Source organism: Sceloporus occidentalis, unplaced genomic scaffold (assembly GCF_023333645.1).
Source record: "Sceloporus occidentalis isolate IW3139 unplaced genomic scaffold, rSceOcc1.0.p SCAF_66, whole genome shotgun sequence".
Classification (NCBI taxonomy): Eukaryota; Metazoa; Chordata; class Lepidosauria; order Squamata; family Phrynosomatidae; genus Sceloporus; species Sceloporus occidentalis.
In genome coordinates, this window is record NW_028317046.1 from 3,293,734 (window position 1) to 3,318,952 (window position 25,219).

At 42.2% G+C, this 25,219-nt stretch overlaps 1 protein-coding gene across 1 annotated transcript; it reads left to right on the top strand.

Moving 5' to 3' along the window:
* Nucleotides 1–1,528: 1,528 nt before the first annotated feature.
* LOC149286893 (protein dispatched homolog 3-like) lies at nt 1,529–23,931 on the top strand. Its single transcript, XM_089493693.1, has 20 exons — nt 1,529–2,435; nt 2,743–2,962; nt 4,971–5,107; nt 6,133–6,267; nt 7,741–7,901; nt 8,062–8,201; nt 9,137–9,276; nt 9,658–9,819; nt 10,111–10,272; nt 13,696–13,815; nt 15,024–15,160; nt 16,427–16,608; nt 18,837–18,967; nt 19,446–19,618; nt 19,738–19,864; nt 20,341–20,486; nt 22,016–22,175; nt 22,469–22,582; nt 22,964–23,130; nt 23,569–23,931. The coding sequence occupies exons 1-20, from the start codon at nt 1,529–1,531 to the stop codon at nt 23,929–23,931; spliced, it is 3,984 nt and encodes a 1,327-aa protein (XP_089349819.1).
* The last annotated feature ends 1,288 nt before the right edge of the window (nt 23,932–25,219 follow it).

Consider the following 25,219-nt stretch of genomic DNA (forward strand, 5'->3'; position numbering starts at 1 on the left):
AAATCATTGGACCGGGGACCATGCTCGCGTGTGCGCAGCTGTGGGCACTGCAGACTCCAGCACTCGGGCTTTGGCCTGGTAGCTATCCATACTTGTGTGCCAGCCACTGACTTTAGATGTAATGTAAGTTTAGATGTAATTTAAAGATGTTTTAATTCACTGGGAAGGTAGTAGATAAGCGGAACAGCCTCCCAGCAGAAGTGGTAGAGGGTAATACAGTGAGGGTATTAAATATGCATGGGATAGAAATACGGCTCCTGAATCTAAGACGAGACCGACGACTGATTAAGGTTTGACAGCTCTTCTTTGCCGTGAGATTCTATATTTATGTGAACCATGCAAGTGAGAGTGGAGCCGATTAACCAAACCGAGTTACATACAATCAAGAGTCCTGCATATTGTTAGTGACATTTAGTGAATCATCCCCCCTTACCTGTTAATAGTACAGAAATGTCTGTGCACCCCCAGAACCTGGGTGCAACCCGGGGAAGTCTGCGATAATCTTGGCACCAAAAGCCTTCATTGTCCACTAGACCAGAGGTCCCCAACTGGACGACACTGGGCTGCCATATGAGCATCCCCTCTACAGGGCTTCATTTTATATTCAACGTTGTGGAATGTGATACATTGTAACATCTAGAATATCATCCAAGATTCTCAAAAAGGAAAAAAAAACCCACATTCGGCCACGGTCTGCGCTCGCCCGCTACAGATCACGGCCACTTTTACGATTGGACTGCTGCTGGGTGCTATAACCCACTGCTGGCTGGGTATGTTGGGAGTGGAATTGAAGAGCAGCAGAAATGCTGCCTGTCTTTGGTTAATAAGGGAAACAAATCTTCGACAAGTATCCCGGCGATTTCTCCCATAAATTCCTATCGGCCGCCTGCGATTCGTTCAGAACTGATTGAAGGAATAGCTTTACCAGCCTTGCATACAAATCACCGTTTGTTTTGTAAAAGGACAGAATTTTTTTTTTCCTCCCCTTGGGCTGATAAATGAATTCCCAGGTACCTGGCGAAGCTGTGTTTCTATGAAACCCGTGTACTGGTTGTTCCAGATGACGGGATCTGCGATGTCTGCCTTGATCTCATGTCTGAGGGACTCTTGGAATGAGATCTGATGTCACGTTCCGTCAGGAACCCTTTCTGAAACTACATGGAAAAAAATGTTTCTCTGTCGATCGTGTCATTTTATCATGTAAGGCTGGGGGGGTAATCATCCCTTCCTCATCCCGTCTGTCCTCAACGCCCCCCTCTATTTTTAGGGTTTTCTGTCTCTTTAATTGTAAAATTATGTTTTTCTCTCCGAAAACTGTATAGAATTCTGTTAGAAAAGATCATTTTAGACATTAGCGGTTAGCAGGGGGGGCCCTGGCACGCCATGTTTTTATACTCATGGACCTGTGCAGCCCCCCCCCAGAGCATTTACCAGGTGTGCCAGATGGCCAGTCCGGGGACGGAGGTTCAGAAGGGGTGTATTTGGCGTAGAAACAGATTTTATGCAATGTGGTGTTTTTCTGTAGGTCATGGACACGGACGACCCACTGTTACAAGACGCGTGGCTTGAAGAGGAGGAGGACGAAGTCATCGTTAGATCACCGACGCACAGTAGCTGCCAATGGACCTCCAAGCCTTTAAAGGACTCCATGCCCACCTGTAACTTTTGGAACATTGTTGGATGGATATTCACCAACCCTTATTGCGCCGCGTTCTTACTGGCCTCGGGCTGCGTGGTTCCCGTAGCGTTGTCGGTTATTATGTTTGTTTGTTACCCCACCCTCGATATCGATATTTCTTACAATGCGTTTGAAATCCGGAACCACGAATCCTCCCAGCGTTTCGACTCCCTCGCGCTCGCCCTGAAATCCCAATTCGGCACCTGGGGCAGGAACAGGCGGGACGTAGCAGACTTTACATCGGAAACTCTGCAGAGGTTGATCTCAGAGCAGCTACAACAGCTTCACGTAAATACCTCTCAACAGGACATCGACATCAGGGTGAAACGTAGCCTGGTTCCTCCAGACATCCCAGCAAGAACTGACCTCACGGACATGGGGTCTTCAATCCCTCTGAGATCTGCGCTTAACCAATCTCGCCGTGCACGGCACTTACCTGGCGGGTTTGTCACGGCGAACACTCAAAGCCATGCCCACTGGCGGATCGAGCTTATATTCCTAGCGAGAGGGGACAACGACAATAATATATTTACGAAAGAACGTCTGATGACCATTCACGGGATCGAAAGGAGGATCATGGATCATCCCCGCTTCCGAGAGTTTTGTTGGAAGCCTCGTGAAGTTCTGAAGGACCTTCCTCTCGGATCATACGCGTACTGCTCTCCTCCGAGCTCTTTGCTGACATATTTCTTCCCCACGGAAAGAGGAGGAAAGATATACTACGATGGCATGGGGCAAGACTTGGCCGACGTTCACGGTGGGTCTTCTTGGTTGCCAAAACCACTTTTTTTTTATTCTGTATTGTGTTTTGGTGAGTAATTAAACACCATTTAGCCAGAATAATCTGCGACAGTCAATTTTTGATTTAACAGACTATAAAAGGAGCTATTAAAAAGGGAAATGGGGGAAAAAACGTGCAATTCACATTTTTTTGGATACTTTTTTTATATACTCCGTTTATTTCGTTTTTTTGGTCAGGAACTCTATTTTTTTACAAAGCTGCCATCTCATCTAAATAATTGATTCTTAGAATAAATAATTAGTGATTTTTTTCCCCCCAACAGGTTCACTGAAGCTAGCGATGACCCATCCAGAGTTTTACTGGTACGTGGATGAGGGTCTCACTACGGAAAATCTGAAAAGTTCTCTTCTCCGGAGCGAGATTTTATTCGGGGCTCCTCTGCCCAATTATTATTCCGTGGAAGACCGGTGGGAGGAACAGCACAGAAAGTTTCAGAACTTTGTCACGTCCTACATTAGTGTCTTGTCGAAAGAGTCCACAAGGTAATGCTATACTATAATCTATATATATATAAAATAATAATAATAATACATAATAATAAAAATAATAATAAATAATAAAAACAATAATAAAAATATTTTTCATAATAATAATCAAAATAGTAATAATAATAATAATAATAACATGAATAATAATAACAATAATGTGGCATCAAATACCATAAGTCCCCAGCCTATATAACGAGAGTTTGCATTTATTTTGCTGTTTTGGCCGTTGCCGTAGTAATTTTTTCCGGTGTCGACTTTACCCCAGGTTCCGGTTTCTGCCCGTCTACAGAATGTATCATTTCCATGATTTTTTTTTCCTTTTTGGAATGTAATCACTTATTTCATTGTGCATTCCCTGGTTGTTTTTTCAGCGATGTACCAATTTGGAGTGATCTTTAGCTTAATTTAAATTTCCTAAAGCAGTTTCAATGCTCAGTCCTAATTACGGCTTCTTTCGCAGTGATTACTATCAGATCGTAATTACCACCCAACAAAAACAGCTGAGGTGTCTTGTGAATTGTGAGATAGTTCCGACTTTTTTTTTTTTGGGTTCTATCAAGCTATAGTCATCATCAATTTTATGTACTTTTTTGTGTTAACTTAAAAAGACACTTTTATGGAATTTAGTATTTCTCTATCTTAAATAATTTTTTGTATTTTAATTAAGCCAATATCCTTGCTGTAGAATAATATTGTGTGTAATGTGTAACGGAATCAACTAAATTAGATACATGAATTATTTAATTGGATTTTTTCCTTTTTTTCCCCCACTAATGATAAAAACCCTGTTCTAAAAAAGACTAATTTTCCACCATTTAATTATTAATGCTGTCGATGGTGCTTCTTCAGTATAAAGATGCGGTGACATCATCTTCCCGATCCTCCAATCGGCGGAGAGGACATCACCGCAAGCGCCGTCATTTTGCCCACACAAAGGAAAAAAACTTTTCGAAAAGGGGAAAAATGCTATTTAACCCTTTGGCCATCTGGCTGAGCTCGGACCTTAGCCAGACTACACTTAAATAAAGCAAATACAGTTAAATCCTGTTTAATACAAATGGTGTTATTTTACCATTAAATATCTAAATATGACATTTTTTACCAGTTTTAGTGAAGCCTTTAGATATCATCTTTAAGATATTTTCTGTTGATAAATATAAAAATTCAGCAGCTGATCTTAAAAGCCACCGGTTTCTTTAACACAATTCTTTTTTTTTTTATTAATATCTAAATAAAATATGTTTCGGTGGTAATAAAAAATGCATAAATGTCACATCGAGTGGCGCACAAAATAATTTTATCTTTTTATCCCGCTGAATAAGCACCGAGCAGCTCACCTGAACCTGTCTAGGCTGACACCGCATTGTTTGCTAAATTGGACCATCAAACGCTAATCTTCCCACATTCTCCAGAAAAAAAAAGAACACAATTGTTTTTTTTATAGACATCAGCAAATTTCTTAGAAAAAAGAAAAACTCAATGATACATCGGACAGAAATAAAAAAGGGTTGCGTAAAATGCGGGCGCTTTATAAATCCAATATAATAATAATACGATTTAAAGTTAGTGTGAAATAATTTAAATTTCAGCAACATTGTGCTGAAAAAGATTTTTTTTTTTCCTTTGAGGAATCGACCACGAGAGCAGCCATCTTAACTTCCTGGTCTCTGCATGATTATTCCTCCCCATTACGTTATCTCTCCACTATTAAGTTGCTGATTGTTGTTGTTTGGTCCAGGCAGCCTTTTGTAAGAATCGATAAAGTTTTATGTTCTGAAACCAATGGAGCGCCGCGGCAGAATTAATTCTGATCCGTTTTTTTTAAGGAGCAATAATATGGACAACCATTAATATGTGGAACGTAGCAATGGCAACCAAAATAAGTCCACCTGAGCATTGTGGGAGTTGGACATGGCATCGTGGCGCTGGACATTTTGAGATTATCGTGTTAAAGACATAAAAAATATATATTTTAAAATATCTTTTTCTCTCATTTAATCAGTAAAGTGCAGGTGCTTTACGGCGGGACTGATCTCTTTGACTACGAAGTGAGGACCACCTTCAACAATGACATGATGTTAGCCCTTATTAGCAGCAGTTGTATAGCTGTGTTGGTCTACGTCCTTACTTCCTGGTCAGGTGAGTCTTCTCTTTCCTGTCTCCGCGCCGCACGTTAACGGCAGATTCCGTACATACACCGTTTTCTTGGAAAACAAGGACATTTCTGGCTGTAACATAAATTACAAAAGGGTCTTCTAACCATCAGTTAGCCTTTTAAACTTAAACTTGGATCAGCGAACACAATGTGCCATTGGAACACAGGAGTGATGGGAGTGATAAAGGGCCATTGGAACACAGGAGTGATGGGAGTGATAAAGGGCCATTGGAACACAGGAGTGATAGGAGTGATAAAGGGCCATTGGAACCCTGGAGTGATGAGAGTGATAAAGGGCCATTGGAACACAGGAGTGATGGGAGTGATAAAGGGCCATTGAAACCCAGGAGTGATGGGAGTGATAAAGGGCTATTGGAACACAGAAGTGATGGGAGTGATAAAGGGCCATTGGAACACAGGAGTGATAAAGGGCCATTGGAACACAGGAGTGATGGGAGTGATAAAGGGCCATTGGAACACGGGAGTGACGGGAGTGATAAAGGGCCATTGGAACACAGGAGTGATGGCAGTGATAAAGGGCTATTGGAACACAGGAGTGATGGGAGTGATGGGAGTGATGAAGGGCCATTGGAACACAGGAGTGATGGGAGTGATAGGAGTGATGGGACTGATAAAGCACCTCTGTACACCTATGAAGTTATTCTATTAAAAATCAGCCGGTTCCGGCTACAATATTTATTTACAACCGTAACCCGGTCTGCGCTGGATTTCAGATCCATTTCATGTTATTTTATTGGACAAAATCTGCTTTTCTTTTTTAAGTGACCCCAAACTTTTGAACTCTTGTGTACAGTAAATACTATAACTTTTCTACATTTGCTGTAGATCCATTTTAAGGAGAAAAGTGACAGTTTTAATATACATAAATTAGGCTAAATAAATGAAGTGTTGATTATTGAAAAGGTTAATCTAGATTTTCATCCTTTTCGCTTTAGATGTCTCGTTTTGGACTCTTGTATTCACACATAATGGTTTTTTTTCCATGCAGCTTTCCTGTCCTTTTTCGGGATCGCCAGCATCGGTCTGAGCTGTCTCGTGGCTCTTTTCTTATACCACGTGGCCTTTGGTATTCAGTATCTTGGCATCCTCAATGGGGTGGCTGCCTTTGTTATTGTAGGAATTGGTAAGTAATCAGTATATTTTTTTCTCTGTATGACCTCAACAGGCGTGTATGACATCATAGCTCTGTGTATAGCGTTAAGGACGATGGCGGTGGGACAACTGGGAGTGCTGTCCTCGTCAGGCCTAGGTCAAGGATATTTCTGGCTGAAACAAAATTGCAAAAGGGTTATGATCAATTATCCTTTTAAACTTAAATTTGGATCAGCAAACACAACGCGCCATTGGAGCACAGGAGTGATGGGAGTGACAAAGAGCCATTGGAGCACAGGAGTGATGGGAGTGATAAAGGGCCATTGGAACCCAGGAGTGATGGGAGTGATAAAGGGCCATTGGAGCACAGGAGTGATGGGAGTGATAAAGAGCCATTGGAGAACAGGAGTGATGGAAGTGATAAAGGACCATTGGAACCCAGGAGTGATGGGAGTGATAAAGGGCCATTGGAGCACAGGAGTGATGGGAGTGATAAAGGGTCATTGGAGCACAGGAGTGATGGGAGTGGTGAAGGGCCATTGGAACACAGGAGTGATGGGAGTGATAAAGGGCCATTGGAACACAGGAGTGATGGGAGTGATAAAGGGCCATTGGAACACAGGAGTGATGGGAGTGATAAGGGGCCATTGGAACACAGGAGTGATGGGAGTGATAAAGGGTCAATGGAACACAGGAGTGATGGGAGTGATAAAGGGCATCTGGACACCTATGAATAGATTCCATCAGTTGTTTTCAGCTACAATAATCATTTACAGCATTAACCCCGTCTGCGCTGGATTTTTGATCCATTTCTTGTATTTTAATGGGAAAAATGGACAAAATGTGCTTTCCTTTAAAACAACGAGAAAATTTCAAAGTGACCCCAAACTTTTGAATGTTAGTGTGTGTGAATGTATATATATATAACATGTACTATATTTGACTTTGTAATGAGCACAGTAACATGTTAGATCAGTATCTTTATTTTTTTACTTTTTCCCTCTGAAATATTTCTGGGAAACCTTTCTCTGTTCTTGAGAAAATCAAATAAAAGCAGGGATGAATTTTCTGTGCTTTTATTGAACTCCTATGTGACTGTTTTCAATTTTCTCTTTATCTTGTATTGTAGCTTTATGGGTTACCTGTTCTAGTTTTTTTTGTGGTGTGAACTTTCATGAATAAAATCCACTTAGACCTTGAATTTGGTTAGAGATCTTTTTTTTTCTTGTTTAACAAGCAAATTCCAGAAAAGAAAAAAAAAAGATAAAAAAGGAGATATACAAGGAGAGTGGTAGATAACGGCCTCCCAGCAGAAGTGGTAGAGGGTAATACAGTGAGGGCATTAAATATGCATTCGATAGACATACGGCTCCTGAATCTAAGACGAGACCAACGAGTCGTTACAGCGGGAGAAACATTCCACTGATTGTATCGCAGAGAATTTGTTTTAGAATCCCCCATATTCTATCTGTTATTAATTTGATACATTTTGTCTTTTTTGTAGGAGTAGATGATGTTTTTGTGTTTATAAACACGTATCGGCAGGCCGATCACATCAAAGACCCTCAACTCCGTATGATCCACACCGTTCAAACCGCGGGGAAAGCCACGTTCTTTACCTCTTTAACCACAGCTTCTGCTTACGCCGCCAACATCTTTTCTCAGGTTACTCTCCCTCTCTCTCTCTCCCTCTCTCTCTCTCTCTTATTTAATGGGGGAGGTTATTGCTGAACTAGATGGGGGTCTAGCGAGTTTTTATGTATTCATTCTATATGAAGACGCAGCAAATCTTAATTTCTCGGGTTTTTTTCTACTTGTTCTACAGATTCCCGCAGTCCATGACTTCGGCCTGTTCATGTCTCTGATCGTCTCGTGCTGTTGGGTGGCTGTTTTGTTCATTATGCCGGCGGCTCTGGGAATTTGGGCTGCCTACATTTCTCCATTGGAAAGCATGTGCCATGCCAAGTGAGTCGAACAGATTCTTTTAGACCTCTTTTCATTATTGGCTAGCTTTTTGTGCCCTTAGGTTGCAAAAAATTCACCCATATCTGAAAACCAGGGGGGGAATTTCAACCACATCTCTCCCTCTTTCGTTCTTGTCTTCACTCATATATATATATATATGTTTTAATGTTAGGGATATAATTGTGTGAGTTTCATGTGAGGACATGCAAGTTAAAATTGCGTTACCTGTAGCTCACACAGTTTAAGATCAGTGAATGTGCAAGTTGTTTTCCAAGAGTCGGCATGTGAGGGCATCAGAGGTGGGCTACCCGGGAAGCAGGTGGCCAATTACGTTCCTAGTCGGTGAGAAATGATAAACGTGGCACAATATCACATGATTAAAGAGCTATTTCTGGGAAGGGCGTTCAATGTTCAACAGTAGGTTGAACAGCACCTTTCAATATGTTTCAAATTGAATCTTTTCCGTACTACTAAATTTAGTAACCTTTCATTGTTCACAAAATTACTTTCATAATATATTTTAAAATAGATAGTACTGAAGGAATTAACCCCCCCCCCTCCCCAAAACAGCAACCTTCCATGAACAAGTGTGAGCTGTGCTGCCGACGCTGAGTTTCTGCTGTAAATGTATATATTGTACGGGTAGAATTTCATAATGTGGCCCAATGCCAATTACACCATTACGTTGCAGAAATCTTCATGTTTTCTCAGTCGTCTTGAGTTTCTTCCTACTTAATGTCCTGTTCTACTGCCAAGCGAGTTATTTAAAAAAACAACAACTCTGAAGCTCTTATAATGCCTTAGAGGATTCTACTTAAAATCTCAAAATGGAATGTAAATGGGTTTCCATCACGCTCGCTTGTTTTTGACTTCTTTCTGAAAAAAAAAAAATGTAATTCACTGGAGAGGCTACCGCTAGTATCTTTTTTTCCCAGTTGTAGTGAAAAGTGTCTGAAGACGAACAGTCTGGACATATATGAGGACCTTCCGCCAGACACGTCGCCCAGGCCCGTCCACGGTGACATTCATTACCTGGATGATGACATCCCCCTTTTGACAGTAGAAGACGACCCTGGTAGGTTAATCATATGACGTCGATACAGTTGGCCTTGTTGATATTGTTGCCAGTGGTGACTATGATACCCTCGGTGTAATTAATGAAATGGCTAGAAGGACACATACAGATGTGGTGGGTGGCTGGCCAGTGGAGGGGCACCAACCAAAGTGGGCTTCACATTTCAGATGTCTACCAGATATGGAAAGTTCTTCAGACAGGTGTGATGACCCAAACATGTTGATGAGGCTTTTTTTTAGTTGACTTGGCTGCTCTCTATCTCTTTCTGAGAAGTATGACTGGCGTGTGACGGTAATCTTCGTTGGCTGTATTTTGAAATGTATAAAATGATTATTTCAAAGTTCTGGTGGACTAACGTAATGTCTATGTTCACGTTTTGAGGGTCGCTTGACCTGGGTGACGTGCCTCTGGTTTCCGTGCTGCCAGACACAGTGGACCAAAAGACGGAGGCAGACAGAAGAGATCCGGTGATTGGGTGGCTACAAGCCATTCTGCACCATTGTGTCCTGTGGACAACTACCAAAGGTCGGCATATCACTGTAGGTAAGATATACTAGCCAGAGAAACAAGTCTTGGGATTTAATGTAGAAGCTCCCACTCCTCGAGAGCCACTTCGGTTACCATACATAATACCTGTAGGATGTTGTCACCATCGTCCCTGGTAGAACCTTTGCTTTCAGACAGGGAAACAGTTTCATCTCATGTTGTTCATCTCATACAGTTGCCACTTTTTTAGACTTGTAAGAGCTTACATGGAATAAAACATGCTGTATCAAACTAGCAGCAGCCAACATTTGCCTCCCAGTAATTTTTTGTCCTGTTCTTGTCTTTCAGGTTTTTTCGTGGCGGTCCTTGTTCTCTCCATAGCCTTCGCAGCTCATCTTCGCCCTGCCAGTCGAGCCCCTGTTTTGTTCCGGCCAGATACCAACATACAGCTTCTTCTGGACCTCAAATACAACCTAAGTGCGGAGGCAATATCTTGTGTGACATGCTCAGGTATGGCTTCATTTTTTTTTTTAAAACACTGTTTGTTGAGCATTCAGAGTAAGCATTGGGCTTTTGTACAACGTTATCATAGACTTTAGGAGAGGGCTTTAAATTCGCTTCCTTTTCTGGTCTTTTCTTACTGAATTTCCTAAAAAGCTGAACAATTACAACCCGTAACCCAGAAGGACACATTACAAGTCAAATACCGCAACGTTGACACAAGTGATATTTCTACACAACATTTCTACATTTTGTAACAGTGCGAGAACGCTCAGATAAATACGGATGCCGAACCTGAAATGTATCTGGTTTTATGTATAAATAAATGAATAAATACATATAAATAGACATAATTCAACAGGGAAGTATAAAAAAGGGATTAAGAGCATTATCTCCATTCCAAGAATCTACAAAAGGGCATATCATGAAGGCTGTCAGATCTACAAGGTCATTACTTCTCTTCCAGATGGTTCTATAGAGAATATCAATTGAGAATGATATTAATTTACACCGCATAATGCGTAGCTCATTGAGATGTCCTGCACACGTCAATCATCTACACATTGCGTGGTGTAAATATATGGAATGATTGGATCATTTTTGTCTTTGTTCACGTGGCCTTCAAGAGAATCTTCGTACAAAACTGGTTCCTCTGAGAGCGTAGAGTAGAATGCGGAATTTACTAATCCGTTCCAAGTCTAGCAGTCGGAATAGAATGCAAATTATTGCAGCGATGGAAGGGAATACAAGCCTTTGTCTAACACTGATTCAATTAAAGAGACCTTCTATTCAAAATGAGAGAGTGCCATCGTATAAAAACTCTTTCCAAGTGATCTATACATTCCGTTCACCAATCCAACAGATGGAAATGGACTGTTATGAAGAGCGACTCCACCGATGGTGTTCAGCGGCTGCTTTTTCCGCAGCCCCCTATGGGCACCACAAGCCCGTTCACGGACTCCGGTATGTTTGTAGGGACCCCTTTAATGGTTACCCTGCCTGATGTGTAAGACATGACTTCCCTTGTAGAGCTCAGATTGTGTTCCGAGTTCTTTTCGACGTAATACATTGACAAGCGTTTAGGGAGATGACCTTCTTCTTAAATCAGAAGCGCTCTCTGGCCCAACGGAAGTAGAAGGTTAGCTCTTCAAGGCTTGTCAATATTACATTTAGTCGGACTGTTCAAGCACACAAGAGAATGACAGAGATGCTGTCTTACTGGAACGAGAGGAGCGCTAAGGTTTCGTTTAGGTGGAAAATAGAATGAAAGGGATGCCGTGGAAAAAAGATTCAGTTCACAGGCCTATCATTTTAGATGATAGAGAATGAAGGTATTTAAAGGGGGATTAAAAGCCGGATAAAAAACATTTTTTTGAGAGGCCACCATGCCAAAATCTTCATCGTTTCCATATATTTGGACAGTCACCCAGCCGACAAGAAAACAACCACATTTCATGACGTTGGAATATATGACTTTCTAAGGAGGTTTTTAAGGAGTTTTCTACTGGACAAAAACGATGTAATAGTTGGCTAGAGGTCAAAGAATCTCGACACGGCGTCGTCGCTCCGGCTCCCGGCCAAATCATTCCAAAATGATTCATTCCGATTTTGTTGTAATTGCAACGTTTGAGACGAGTAACATTGTATCTCTTTAAACTCACTTTATTTCTTTTGTAAATTCCACTTTGTTAAAACGCAGTTGTCCTGTTTCGGAAAATCAATGTTCAGGATCAATGCGTCTCGTTATCTGAGGGGGGGGGGCTGTTATTACAGGTGGGGGGGGCTGCAGCGTCATGTTGTTTCTCGAAGTGTTTGAAAATATTGATGGGCGGCGATCTCACCTCCCCAAAGAATGATAACGCTGACACCGCACGCGAGGTAAATCTAATAAAAATGGGCACCCCTCACTGTATGAGCCTCTACCACTTCTGCTGGGAGGCTGTTCCATTTTATCCACCAGACCGTCTTTTGGTCCCAAATCCCTGTGTCCCTCTTTGCCACCCAATATCCGCGTAAAATGTGAAAGGTAAGACCTTGAGGCGCTTTGTATCGTCGGCCTTGAACGTTCTCTGTTGTCATCGATCTGGCCGTGTAAGAGCGGCGTCTCTGATGGTTCTGGCCGGGTGTTTCATGTTTGCTCTTAATCCGCGTTTGATGTTGGAATTTTTGCTGACGCTCCGTTAAAAGACTTCCTCTGTAACAGATGGCCCGGGGTCCTCGCGGTTCATTCATCACCGCTTTTATCTTAATTCATTCAATTATAATTGTTTATCACGTGATTCTATTTGCATAACGTCAGACACATTTGTAACGTAATCTAAATCTCAGGGCAGATTCTCGGGGCGACACATTCTGCAGCCGTCTCCTTCTTTGTCTTCCCGCTGGGGTATTTTGGACTCCCAGTTGGTGCTTTTGCTCCCAGTGTGTTATGGCTGATATTCCTGCTTGAATGCAGGTGACTCAATTCAGTGTACCTTTAAATAATGACAAGTCAAGGTTTCCATGACGACCGGTATTAGAGCCATTTGGGCTTTTAAAGGGTTAATATTTTAAGAGAAAGTTCGCAGGTATGATAATTTATTTAGTATCCCCGGGGGGCCGCGGCTGGCCCTGCACTCTCTCTGTCTGCCTCTCTTGTTCTCTCTCTCTCTGCTTCCCGAAACGCAAGGAGGAGAATGCAAAGCGAATGGAGACGGGCGTCGGGGAAAACTCTCCTGTCGTCGGCGACGTCGCATTAATAGTGGCGTCCTGTAATTAGCGCTGCGCTGTGCGGCCCTCGCTTTACTTTGTGTGAAGAACGAAGCTTTCTGCCCCCGTGAGAGCGCAGACCAAGTTACAGTTTGATTATAACGCTAAAACACGCGGCCTAATTACATTTATAGGGCGCAGTGTGGTGGGGGATTTGGGGGTCTTGTTATATGTATATGGTAAAGCAAAGGGTTAAATCTGCAAAAATGATGGACTGTAAATTTGGCATTTATTATAGTGAGGGGGCATTCTATACAGTGTCTGGGTATTCTGTATAGTGAGGGGGCATTCTATATAGTGAGGGGGCATTCTATACAGTGTCTGGGTATTCTATATAGTGAGGGGGCATTCTATACAGTGTCTGGGTATTCTGTATAGTGAGGGGGCATTCTATACAGTGTCTGGGTATTCTATATAGTGAGGGGGCATTCTATACAGTGTCTGGGTATTCTGTATAGTGAGGGGGCATTCTATACAGTGTTGGGGCATTCCATACTGCAGAGTGCCAGGGCATTCTGTAAAGTCTTGGGGTCTTCTATACAGTATATATAGGTATTCTATACAGTGCTCATGATATAGAATGTGTAGATATTCTATACAGTGTCGGGGCATTCTGTATAGTTCCCTGTATAGTTCCGTGTTGTCCAGTTAATTATATCTCTAATTCCTGACTGTTTGGGACAGGCCTGTTCCAGGAGAAGCCCCGCAGCCTTCAAAACAACATCCGCACCTCGTCCGAGAAGAAGAAGAGAGGCTCCGTGTCACAGTGGAACTCGAGAGGCTCCAGCGAGGCCGGACATCAGGGTCGGTATTAGAATTGTTATGTGCGCTGTTTAGGTGACAGGGTCCTTTAATCTTTTTCAGAACCACAGCGTTCATCAGATGTATTTTTAGGAACAAAATCCACACTGGAAAATAAATCCCCCGGTCTTAACGCTTGGATTCTGTGTTATGGCGGCCAGGTCATTAAACATTGGGGTTAAGTTGTAATTCAGAGAGCGCTGTGGACTCTCCCGCTCTCCCAGCCGCCCCTCTCCTCTCCGCTCTTGTTAGGATCAGACAGTGGGTTATTTGCGTAGAGCTTCTACCCAACGTGTAATTGTGGTTTTAGCTCTAATTGCATAATGATACGGGACCGAATTCCATCAGCCAGCTGCTCACCAGCGGAACGTGAAACAAAAAACAAAGCAAGCCCGAGAAAAGCTCGAGTGAATGAAAAATCCACCGAATATTTCACCGAACCGCACAAAAGAGCAACGGGGCACAGAATGCACCACGGAACTCACTGATATATATATATATATACTACTGTTTCTGACGATCAATTAGCCTTTTAAAATTAAACTTGGATTAACGAACACAACGTGCCATTGGAACACAGGAGTGATGGGAGTGATAAAGGGCCATTGAAACACAGGAGTGATGGGAGTGATAAAGGGCCATTGGAACACAGGAGTGATGGGCGTGATAAAGGGCCATTGGGACACAGGAGTGATGGGAGTGATAAAGGGCCATCGGAACCCTGGAGTGGTGGGAGTGATAAAGGGCCATTGGAACACAGGAGTGATGGGAGTGATAAAGGGCCATTGGGACATAGGAGTGATGGGAGTGATAAAGGGCCATTGGGACACAGGAGTGATGGGAGTAATAAAGGGCCATTGGAACACAGGAGTGATGGGAGTGATAAAGGGCCATTGGGACACAGGAGTGATGGGAGTGATAAAGGGCCATTGGAACACAGGAGTGATGGGAGTGATAAAGGGCCTCTGTACACCATGAAGAGATTCCATAAAAAATCAGCCGTTTCCAGCTACAATAGTCATTTCCAACATTAACCCCGTCTGCGCTGGACTTCTGATCCATTTCATGTTCTTTTATTGGACAAAATCTGCCTTTCTTTCAAAAACAAGAACATTTATACACACAAGTATTTTTGGGAGGGGATTTCATACGCATCTTCCGATCTTCCGCTATATCAGCTTTAAGTGTCTTTATACTCTTTTATTTCCTAGATCTGCAAAGAACTGTGTATATCACAAAATGTAAATGGGCAGGACGCCTAACGGTCTACAGATTGTCCTTTAATGCCACCGCTCCGTCACCCTGGCAGCCGGCCCTCCCCGGAGAGGATGATGTTACCTCGTTTCAGGTGAGGGGGGCAGACGAAAGCAATAATCTCTGCCGGTGTTCATCGATGAATGGCTTGTTCTGTGTATCGAAGGAGCTTCTGAATCGGGCAACAAGTCAACGCAGCTCATATATATATATATTTTGTTATATTATTATTATTTATTGTTTTATATAGTGCCATCAAATTCCATGCCGCTGTACATATATTATAATAATATATATGAATATTTGTCAGGTTTTTGAGCAAAAAACAACCTGTCAAAATTAACCGCGGCATCTGAAGTGACACTATCCCACCCGCAACAAAAGTAAATATATAATATTTTAATATATGATATAAATATAATAATTTAATAATTCCGCATTATTCAGCATTATGCGTATTGTGCACTCGTGGTACCTTTATGCATCACCTCTTGGTGCTTTAGATCATTACTGCAGACCGACATCTTTTTAGTAAAAAAAATCATATTAATAAAAAAAAGCCTGGACAGCGGTCGTTGCCGGAGGCTCATCCGCGGCCCCCACCGCTCTCCGCAGTGCTCGCTCCTCGGTTACAGAAGAGTTTGCAATAATGTCCGTCTTCCACTTCTATTCACATTCAGCCGTTCTGAGTTTGCGATACGGGGCGAAATACTTTAGGTTTTAGCTTTTTAGGACGGGCGATTGTGACAGCGCAGAGTAGATAAAGATGGTTTTTCGGCAGAGCGTTGAAGTCGCCGAGCCCTTATAGGCAGCTCACGTATCTCTCCGTATCGTGTGAGCGGCGGTCTCGTTGCTGATTTGCATCGCTGCGGATCGAGCAGATGGGAACGCGTGGAAACAGAGGCGGCAGCAGATTCCTAGGTTTTATAGTTCTATAATAAGTCAGGTATTGGCAGCCAAGTCAGCTCCGGGCATATTCACTAACATTCAAATACTCGCTAACGAGTGCACGTGGATAAACCAAAAAGACAACTAAGTCTACTTATCTGCTTCTTCTCCTTTATCTCCAAATACACACCTGCCCGGTTCCTCTCCTCTGCCGGTATCCTTGGTCGGCTAATCCATCTTTCCTTCCATTAAAAAAAATCCCTTAAAACCCACTTTGCTTAATTTTGTCCCAAAAATATTCAGTGACTCCACGAGGTGGCCCTTGGTTGTAAGGTTTTTAATCTAAAAATATAATCTCTTTTTTTCAGTCTCTTTTGCCTTTTTCCTTCTTGTTTGGACACGGGCTTCTCAGGAAATATAACAGTGAGAGTGTTACATTGTAAATATGTGTTTTCGTTAATCCATTGTTTAGGTGTATAAGGTTCCTTACGGTAACTTCACCAGGAAGCTGACAGCTTGTGTGTCCACCATAGGGCTGCCCACTGAGACGTGTCCAAGGAAGTGGATGATCACGTCGTCAACCTGCGACACTCGAAGAGGCTGGAAATTTGACTTTAGCTTCTATGTTGCGGATAAAGAGCAGACCTACTCAAGGTAATTCTACCTAACTGAACTGGAGTCTATCTTGTTTAATAACAGAATATATATATATATATATTGGACTGATAGAGCCTAGGGTTCCCATTTAGTTGGTTTGGAGAACGTTCAACTAGGGTTAAATGACATTGTCGTCGTCGTCCCCCCCAGCAAAAGGAATCTCATTTGGGGTAACCACACGCCATACCATGGATGTGGCCACTTTGGGTTATTCCAACACTGCGACTCTAGGAGACTAATGTTAATATAGAGGTGAGGATAAGAGCCTTCAGCTATGTTGGAGTTCATTAAAAACAATTTACAACTAGAAGCCTTGATGAAACAGCATCAAACACATGATTGACAATAGTTCTTACCCTCTAATGGCAACATTCCTACCATAGAGGAACAAAGATGGTGGTAGAGGTGGGAGAATCGTTCCAAGCCAACTCACCTCCAGAGCCACGGGTCTCCTCTGGCGTTCATTCTAGAGACAAATTCAATGTTATTGATGTCTAACAAGACAGCATAGTGCTTTTGACTAAAAATCAGTAATAATAAAAGTATATTTCACCTTTAAATTACTTTTTTTCATTGAGCTGACCTGGTTGATGATTCCATTCAGACAGACAATACGAGACGTTTCTTCAAAATGCCACCATTATTAATTTACATGTCATTAGCTTCCTATCTCGGGGACGTCCACGTTGATCATATATGATGAGGTTTCCAAGAGGAAGACAGAAAAGGTTGCTCGGTGCTTCCTGTAGAACTTATCTTTCGGGTTGCCAAGCAACAGCACAGATGCTATTGTTAAAGTTTAAACTACATATCGTAGAATTCTAACAATTTATTTAATTATGTATAATGATACAAAATGACAAATAAGTTCCAACGGAATTCAAGCTCATCCAATAGAGCCCACTAAATGTTTAATTGTGCAGAAAAAATATTGGTGAAATGGTTCAAAAACATAATATTTTCAGTAAAATTTTACATCTGGATCTAAAAAGGATCTTTAAATATATATGAGATGCGCTGTTTTATGTTACATTACTGGTTTCTCTATTATTGGTCAATAAATCCAAAAAAATAGCGTTAAAGTAAATTTTAGTTTCCCGGAAACCGAAAGAATTAGAAGGCACTTGCGTTAGCCTGTCTCTATACGTTCCCAATCCTTTTAGTGTAGATGGCGACAGCGGAACGCGTATATTTTACAGGGCTTTGTCTTATTATTATAAGCAGAGGGAATCTTCCTAGTGGAATCTTTAATGCGGGAATGATAAAACATTTATAGCCCCTTTACTGCTTTTTAAATTAAAAAAAAGCTAAAATGGTTTTATGTTTTGACAGCACAGCCTGAATATCTTAACATTTCGAACTAAATTAACATTAAAAAGGATTTGAAAAGGAAAAAAAATGCTTTTAAATGTGAGCCCTTCTTCTGGAATAGCAAATAGTTTTTGGCAAAAAATAAAAAATGAATTTAAATTAAAAGAGGTAGAAGATACAGAGGATACACCTGGGTGAGATGGTTACCTTTGGCTACCGATTTGTATTGATACGGGCTGTTTAACACACGGGTAACCTATTTACTTGGTGATGCAATGTCTGTCTCCATGGCAACCTGTTTTCATAATCTGGACCTTTATCAATAATCCTTTTCATCACTAGAATAAAAAAAAAGTAAAGTGCAGACAGATCAATTCTTGGCTAGTCTACAATGCGAAGATTTTGGCTAATGCTGGATGAATAGGAATCAGCTCACGGCTTTGTTCCTGGATGAGGGTTGTATGTTGGCGGGGGAATGGCCTGCAAGGGGTTAAGGAAGGAACCGTCCTTTAGGCTGCTCTGATATGCATAATGGGGGGCGCCATGCATAAAAATAAATGAAGCTTAGGGTCGGAGGATTTGGGCTGGTAAATTCAAGTTTCCAGTTATCATGGTACAGTTTATTAATAATTAATAATAAAAATAATATTAAAAGTTAATTTTTTATGAATTATGTCTTCCCACATTTGAAGTGGAAATAAGAATTTTTTTTTTGCTACTTTGTGCCAGCACTGATTGGTGTTAATGGTGCTTGGCAAGATGATTGACAGCAGATCAGCCAATAGGACACAGGGCTTCTCTGCCCTGACGTAGGGGCGCGCTCCGAACCGAACAATGTGTTAGAAATTCTGAACTATTTTGCTGTTATACTTAGCGGTAGTTCTAGTAGCTAATTTCGTTCTTTGCCCCTCCAGGAAGCTGTATTTTGCTTTATTGCATAAAAATCTCTCACACGGGAGAGTTTGTGCATCGCTGCCCGGCTGCCTCCCTGGTTCTGGACCTGATGGGCCAAATAAAGGGGTTTTCTATGTCCCCATTGAAAAAGGTAACTGAAAAATAACTTCTGATGAAATATTTAAAGAATGTGTTTATCACGTCGCTCTCTTTTCCCTTCTCTTCTCCCTTCTTTCTCAACCCAACCCAACCCTTACATCGACTACCTTTAGGGAGAGGGATTTTGGTGGTGCGGGTTCTCTATAGTATTTTTGCCCAGAAGAGTGTTATATTTAAAAAAATGTATCAGTCCGGAAGTGTGTATCAATAATGTATCAATCGAGCAGTGTGTTGTGTATCAATAATGTATCAATCGAGCAGTGTGTTGTGTATCAATAATGTATCAATCGAGCAGTGTGTTGTATATCAATAATGTATCAATATTGTATCAATCCGGAAGTGTGTTGTGTATCAATAATGTATCAAGGTAGCTTTGTGTTGTGTATCAGTAGGGTATGGATCCAGCATTTACCCACTGTGATTTTGTCTTTCTTCCCAACCCACTAACGCTTGTGTTTCGGGGTTCCCAGGGACTCCGAAGAAGCCGTCCCCAACATTAGGCTTTAACCCTTGTTTAAACACGGCCTGTGGGAAGCCAGCCGTCCGTCCTCTCGTGGACACCGGCGCCATGGTGTTTGTTGTTTTCGGAATACAAGGGATAAACCGGACAAGGGGTCCGGACAATCACGTCCTCGGGGAGCTGGTAGGTGGCACTTATACCTACAAGGGACCGGTGCAGTTGAATGTTAGACGGCAGTCGTATGTTGCCTTTGAGTTGTCTGACGCGTTTCTGCTACACTGTATCTTGTCTCTTTCCGAAAGGGCAGGGTCATCTACGACGACAAATTCGATCTCTTTAAAGAGATTGGCAACCTGTGCCGGCTGTGTAAAGTGATCGGGAATAACAGAGAGCTGGTGAAAGCCGGTGGCGCCCAGTGCCTCCCATCAGGTAAGCATGCGTGTGAGCCAAGCATACTGGGAGCCCATTGGTTTTGCTGGGTATGGCAGTATGTCAGTTGGGTGCATGGGCAGTGTGTATGCCACCTGGTGAGATATAGTTGGTTCTACCCCATTATAGGTGCTGTTCCACTGAATTAAATACCATTGCAACCAAATGCAACATTAGAAACCTCCCGAATGTACAAACCATTACTAAAAATAATTCTTTAATCGTGTACGATTTTGGCTTATAAAATTTTTTTTTTATAGATTTCTATATATATAGATTTTAATGTAATTATTATGATTACTTTGTTACCATTTGTCCTCCCTTTTGGCCAATAGCAAAGCTCATACTCGCAAGCACGAGGCAGAACTTCTGTTCTTACGAAGGGTTTTGCTGGAGACAGAATGGTGCGATATCACACGCCGTATTTTCATGACATGTTTTATTTGTCTGTTTCCGCTAACGATCTGTTTCCGCAGGTTATAGTATATCCTCCTTTCTTCAGATGTTACATCCCGAGTGTACGAACATCCCGGAGCCCAATCTGCTCCCGGGTCAGCTGTCCCACGGTGCCGTCGGAGTGAAGGAGGGGAAGGTCCAGTGGATCTCCATGGCTTTTGAATCGGTAACAGCTTTTTTTTATTTTTTATTTAATTTATTTAGATTTTTTAATATTCCTTCGATATTTCTACCACTACAGATCAGCCGTAACTTTACCCAAATATTACATTTTGCTGGTCATTTACGGATTCCATTAAGCAATATGCACAATATGTATCATAAATCCATCATGTCTACACCATCTTTATTTCCTGCTGCAGCATGAGTATTCCTCCCTATTACGTTATCTTCTTTCATTATTAAGTTGCTGATTGTTTTTGATTGGTTCAGGCAGCCTTTGTAAGGGAGGGGAAGAGAATGGAGAGAACGTCAGGCCTGTGAATTGATTAAATACTGCTAATTGTGACGCATTTTGCTACATATTTTAGATTCTCTGAGCTCAAATTATCAATGCTTTAAGTGGTTTAAATAAAAAATTGGTTAAATATGGTAAAAGCTGCGATTGTTTCGCTTTAAGTTTAAAAACCATGTTTTCCATTCACAGTTTTGGGGGTTTTCCCTTTCTTAAGTACATTTTAATACCTTGTACATTATGTTCACATTAGGATTGTTTTATCTTTTGTGTCGCCTTTATTGTAACAGAGTGGATCAGCAGGTGTAGGAAGCGGAGCATTTGTAGCGCGTTCGGTTTGCTGTAGCTTTGTTGGGATTACTAAAAATATAGATTTTTGAAAGCCTCAAAACTAGAACAAATAAATGGATTTTTCTCAAGAGGATCTTTGTCAGTCTGTATCGGTATAGCCAGTGCGGAAACGCATGCCAAAATAATCTTATCTTATCTGGGCTAATCTGATTTACTTTCCGAGTCTTAGAAGGAAGAGGAAAAATTAAATACTTTCATAGCCCGGTCTCCTGGAACTATTTTAACCCAAAAAAGGCTTATTCAGCGAGCAAATATTCTAATGCTACTTCTTTCTCTCAAAAACATGAAATCACTTTCCTGGCGCCTCCTTCCCCAGGATTCAAGGAACTCTTTTTGGTTTATCCACAAAGACTAGACTCACATGCTAATTCCCAGAAAACAAGTATTTTTAAATGTGTAAGATTTTACAATTTGCAGGCGAGGGCATGTGAGGGCACGCACATTTAATGTGAACTTGCATGACCTCGTCTGTAACGCGCAAAATCATCACTCCCCTACATTAGAGTATATATCAAAAATGTAAAAATAAAAAATGCAAAACAGGAGTCCCCAGGACCCCATATTTACTGGGGGGGGGTGGTGATGACATAACTTCTTCCTCCACCCCATGTACGCGTAATATTAGGGTGGTGTAGATTTTTTGTGGGTGGCTTTAGTTCCATGTGAGTTTGCCAGTGTTGCTTACTCGCTTTTTTTTTTTTTGCAACTCGCATGCACTCGCCAATTACCGAATAGATCCCTTTTAGCTTCAAGATGTCGTATTCCAAACTTGTTCACATTTCTGAATCCTATACTTAGGTTAGAATATGCATTTGTAAACAGTCCGCCGAGCACTAGACTGTAAATTGTAACGGCTTCCCGCATAATGAATTATGTATCTTCCTACGCAGACGACCTACAAGGGCAAATCTTCCTTCCAGACATACAAAGACTACTTAAAATGGGAGTCATTTCTACAACAGCAGCTGCTGCTTCTCCCTGCGGATTCTGCTTTGAAGCGTGGATTTCAGACCTGTGAGCACTGGAAGCAAATATTCATGGAAATCATAGGTAAGAGGAGCTCGGACACGATTTGCTTCACCGTCGCTGCTGCGCATTTTGCCTGCAGCAACATGGCGGCCTGGAGCAAATCAAGATGGCTGGGAAGGAGTTGATAGAGTTTGATTAAGGTGTGAATGGGAAAGGGTAAGAGTGACAAGAAGGTAACATGTGCTTGTTAGGTCCCTGTAAATACATTTGTGGTGTCTGATACGTCCGTGTTGGATCTCATCCCCGTTGATCATCTGGGGGAAGCCATCATGGCGGCTTCTGCATGGATTATTTATTTATTCATTTTCTTTCAGGGGTGCAGAGCGCTTTGTACGGACTTATTCTGTCTCTGGTTATCTGCGTGGCCGCTGTCGCCATCTTCACCACTCATATTCTTCTCCTGCTACCCGTCCTGCTTACTATACTAGGTAAGAAGACCTAAGATAACTTTTAAGTGCAAAAATAATGTTTACTCATAATAATTTATCCCCCCCCCCCCGTGGATCTCATGTACAAGGGCAACTATATAATATGAACTAAGGTGCAATTATTTAAATTACTAATTAATGTAGTATTTGCCACAAAGGCCACAAGAAGGCATTTCACTTAAGCTTTGTAATAAATATTTTTTTTTCGATTTCTAGGTTGTAAGCTCTTTGAGCAAGACCCTTTACTCCTTCTGTTTCTTGAAATCCAAATTGATATTTGGCGCACTACTCAGGGGAATATGGTGGAGTTATATGAATCAATAAATCATAATAATAAGCAATCAGAATTAATTCTGGATTGTATATCTGTTTTGCTGCCAGGGGTGGTCTGCTTGGTGGTCACCATTATGTACTGGCTGGGATGGGAAATGGGCGCCGTGGAAGCAATATCCCTGTCTATCCTGGTGGGATCATCGGTGGATTACTGCGTTCACTTGGTGGAAGGATATCTCCTAGCGGGGGAAAGTCTCCCTCCGCACCTCAAAGACGTGAGCAAAAAAATATCAACTTTACAATTGTTTTCTTTGCGGCTTGAAGAGACGGAGAGAGGAGATGTATTGGATATTTAAATACAGAAAGGGATTTAACCAAGCGAGGTTTATTTCAAGGGGAGGAGAAATGTCCGAACAAGAGGCTATAATCTAAAACTAGAGGCTCAGAGGCTTAGATGGAAGGATGTTTTACGAGGGCAGTAGATAAGTGGAACAGTCTCCCAGCAGAAGTGGTAGAGGGTAATACAGTGAGGGTATTAAACATGCATGGGACCGACATACGGCTCCTGAATCTAAGACGAGACCAACGACTGATTAAGATTTGAGTCGTTACAGCAGGAGAAACGGGCAGACTAGACGGGGGCCGAATGGGGCCGATCTGCTGGCAGGTTCTATGTTTGAATAACAAATAAAACTTTATTTTTGCCGTTCCAGGATCCGGTCGCCTGCCGGCAGTGGAGGGCATCAGAGGCCGTGCGCCATGTCGGAGTCGCCATCGTGTCCAGCGCCATAACCACCATCATCGCCACCATCCCGCTCTTCTTCTGCATAATCGCCCCTTTTGCCAAGTTTGGGAAGATCGTGGCTCTGAACACCTGCATCTCCATACTCTACACCCTGACGGTGAGCACGGCTCTGCTTAGCGTCATGGCGCCCGGTGCCTTCGTCAGGAGCAGGACTTCTTTCCTCAAAGCAGCGCTGGCCGTGGTCTGCTGCGCCGCCGGAGGCTTTGGTGTTTACATCACGCTGCTCAGGAGCGGTTTGAGCGTCCCGTTCCTTAGCGGCTCCGCTCCGTAGAGCAAAAACACCTTTTTTTTTCTATACAATTTTTGGTAAACATTCGATTTTTTTCCGAAGGGCAGATATTGGACTAAATCACCGCGCCGCGCGTTCCTTTCAACGCAGATGCACTTTATTCTTTTTTCACTGATGCATATGACAGCAAAAGGGTGCAAGAAAGTGGTGCAAACGCATCACGGGGCGCGCCCAATCGGAGCGCTTTATCCTTTTCTATCGTCGCATCGCACTTGGTCGCAGCACAGCTGAAGTTGCCTTAAACAGCATCCGAGTTAAAAAAACAAACCAGTTTGAGTGAGAGCACAGATTTTACCTTAAACACTTCTGGCTGCACAGAAATGTCCCTAAAACTGTCTCTTTTTAGATTTTTTCTTTTGGTAAAAGTTTTCTTGAGAATAATTTTTATCTTATTTGGTGCATAAAGTGGTTGTTTGGAAGTTTTTTCTAGAATCATGATATTTGCCAGCAGATCAGACCCACTCGGCTTATTCTTGATGTAAAGACCTCCTGGTCTCGTCTTAGATTCAGGAGCCGTTTGTCTATCCCATGCATGTTTAATACCCTCACTGTATTACCCTCTACCACTTCTGCTGGGAGGCTGTTCCACTCATCAACCATTCACTCTAGGGCTAGTTGACTGGGCGTATAATCGTCATGGAAAGTTTTCCAGAAAGGAGGGTATAACATTTTATGCAAGGATTGGGGAACAGGCAGAATAGGCGTTTAAAATCTTAAACTGCTGGATTAATGATTCAGCAAACCCTTCTTATACTAAAGGTGAGATTTACACCAACGTTCCATTAAGAGATTAAAAAAGAGACATTCACCTTCCTGACGACGCTCACTGCAGAGCCGGCCGCAGTAGTATCCTCCGCTGAATCAAGAAGGGATACGCCGCCATTCCAAAGGTTTGGGGTCACTGAGCCGTTTTCATGGAAAACAAGGACATTTCTGGCTGTAATAATTACAAAAGTGTTTTCTAACCATCAATTAGCTTTTTAAACTTAAACTTGGATCAGCGAACACAACGTGCCATTGGAACACAGGAGTGATGGGAGTGATAAAGGGCCATTGGAGCACAGGAGTGATGGGAGTGATAAAGGGCCATTGGAACACAGGAGTGATGGGAGTGATAAAGGGCCATTGGAGCACAGGAGTGATGGGAGTGATAAAGGGCCATTGGAGCACAGGAGTGATGGGAGTGATAAAGGGCCATTGGAACACAGGAGTGATGGGAGTGATAAAGGGCCATTGGAGCACAGGAGTGATGGGAGTGATAAAGGGCCAT

Coding starts and splice junctions, on each gene's coding strand:
- LOC149286893 (XM_089493693.1), top strand. CDS start 1,529: ATGGACACGGACGACCCACTGTTACAAGACGCGTGGCTTGAAGAGGAG. Junction 5,108..6,132: donor CGTCCTTACTTCCTGGTCAG/GTGAGTCTTCTC, acceptor TTTTCCATGCAG/CTTTCCTGTCCTTTTTCGGG. Junction 9,820..10,110: donor AGGTCGGCATATCACTGTAG/GTAAGATATACT, acceptor CTTGTCTTTCAG/GTTTTTTCGTGGCGGTCCTT.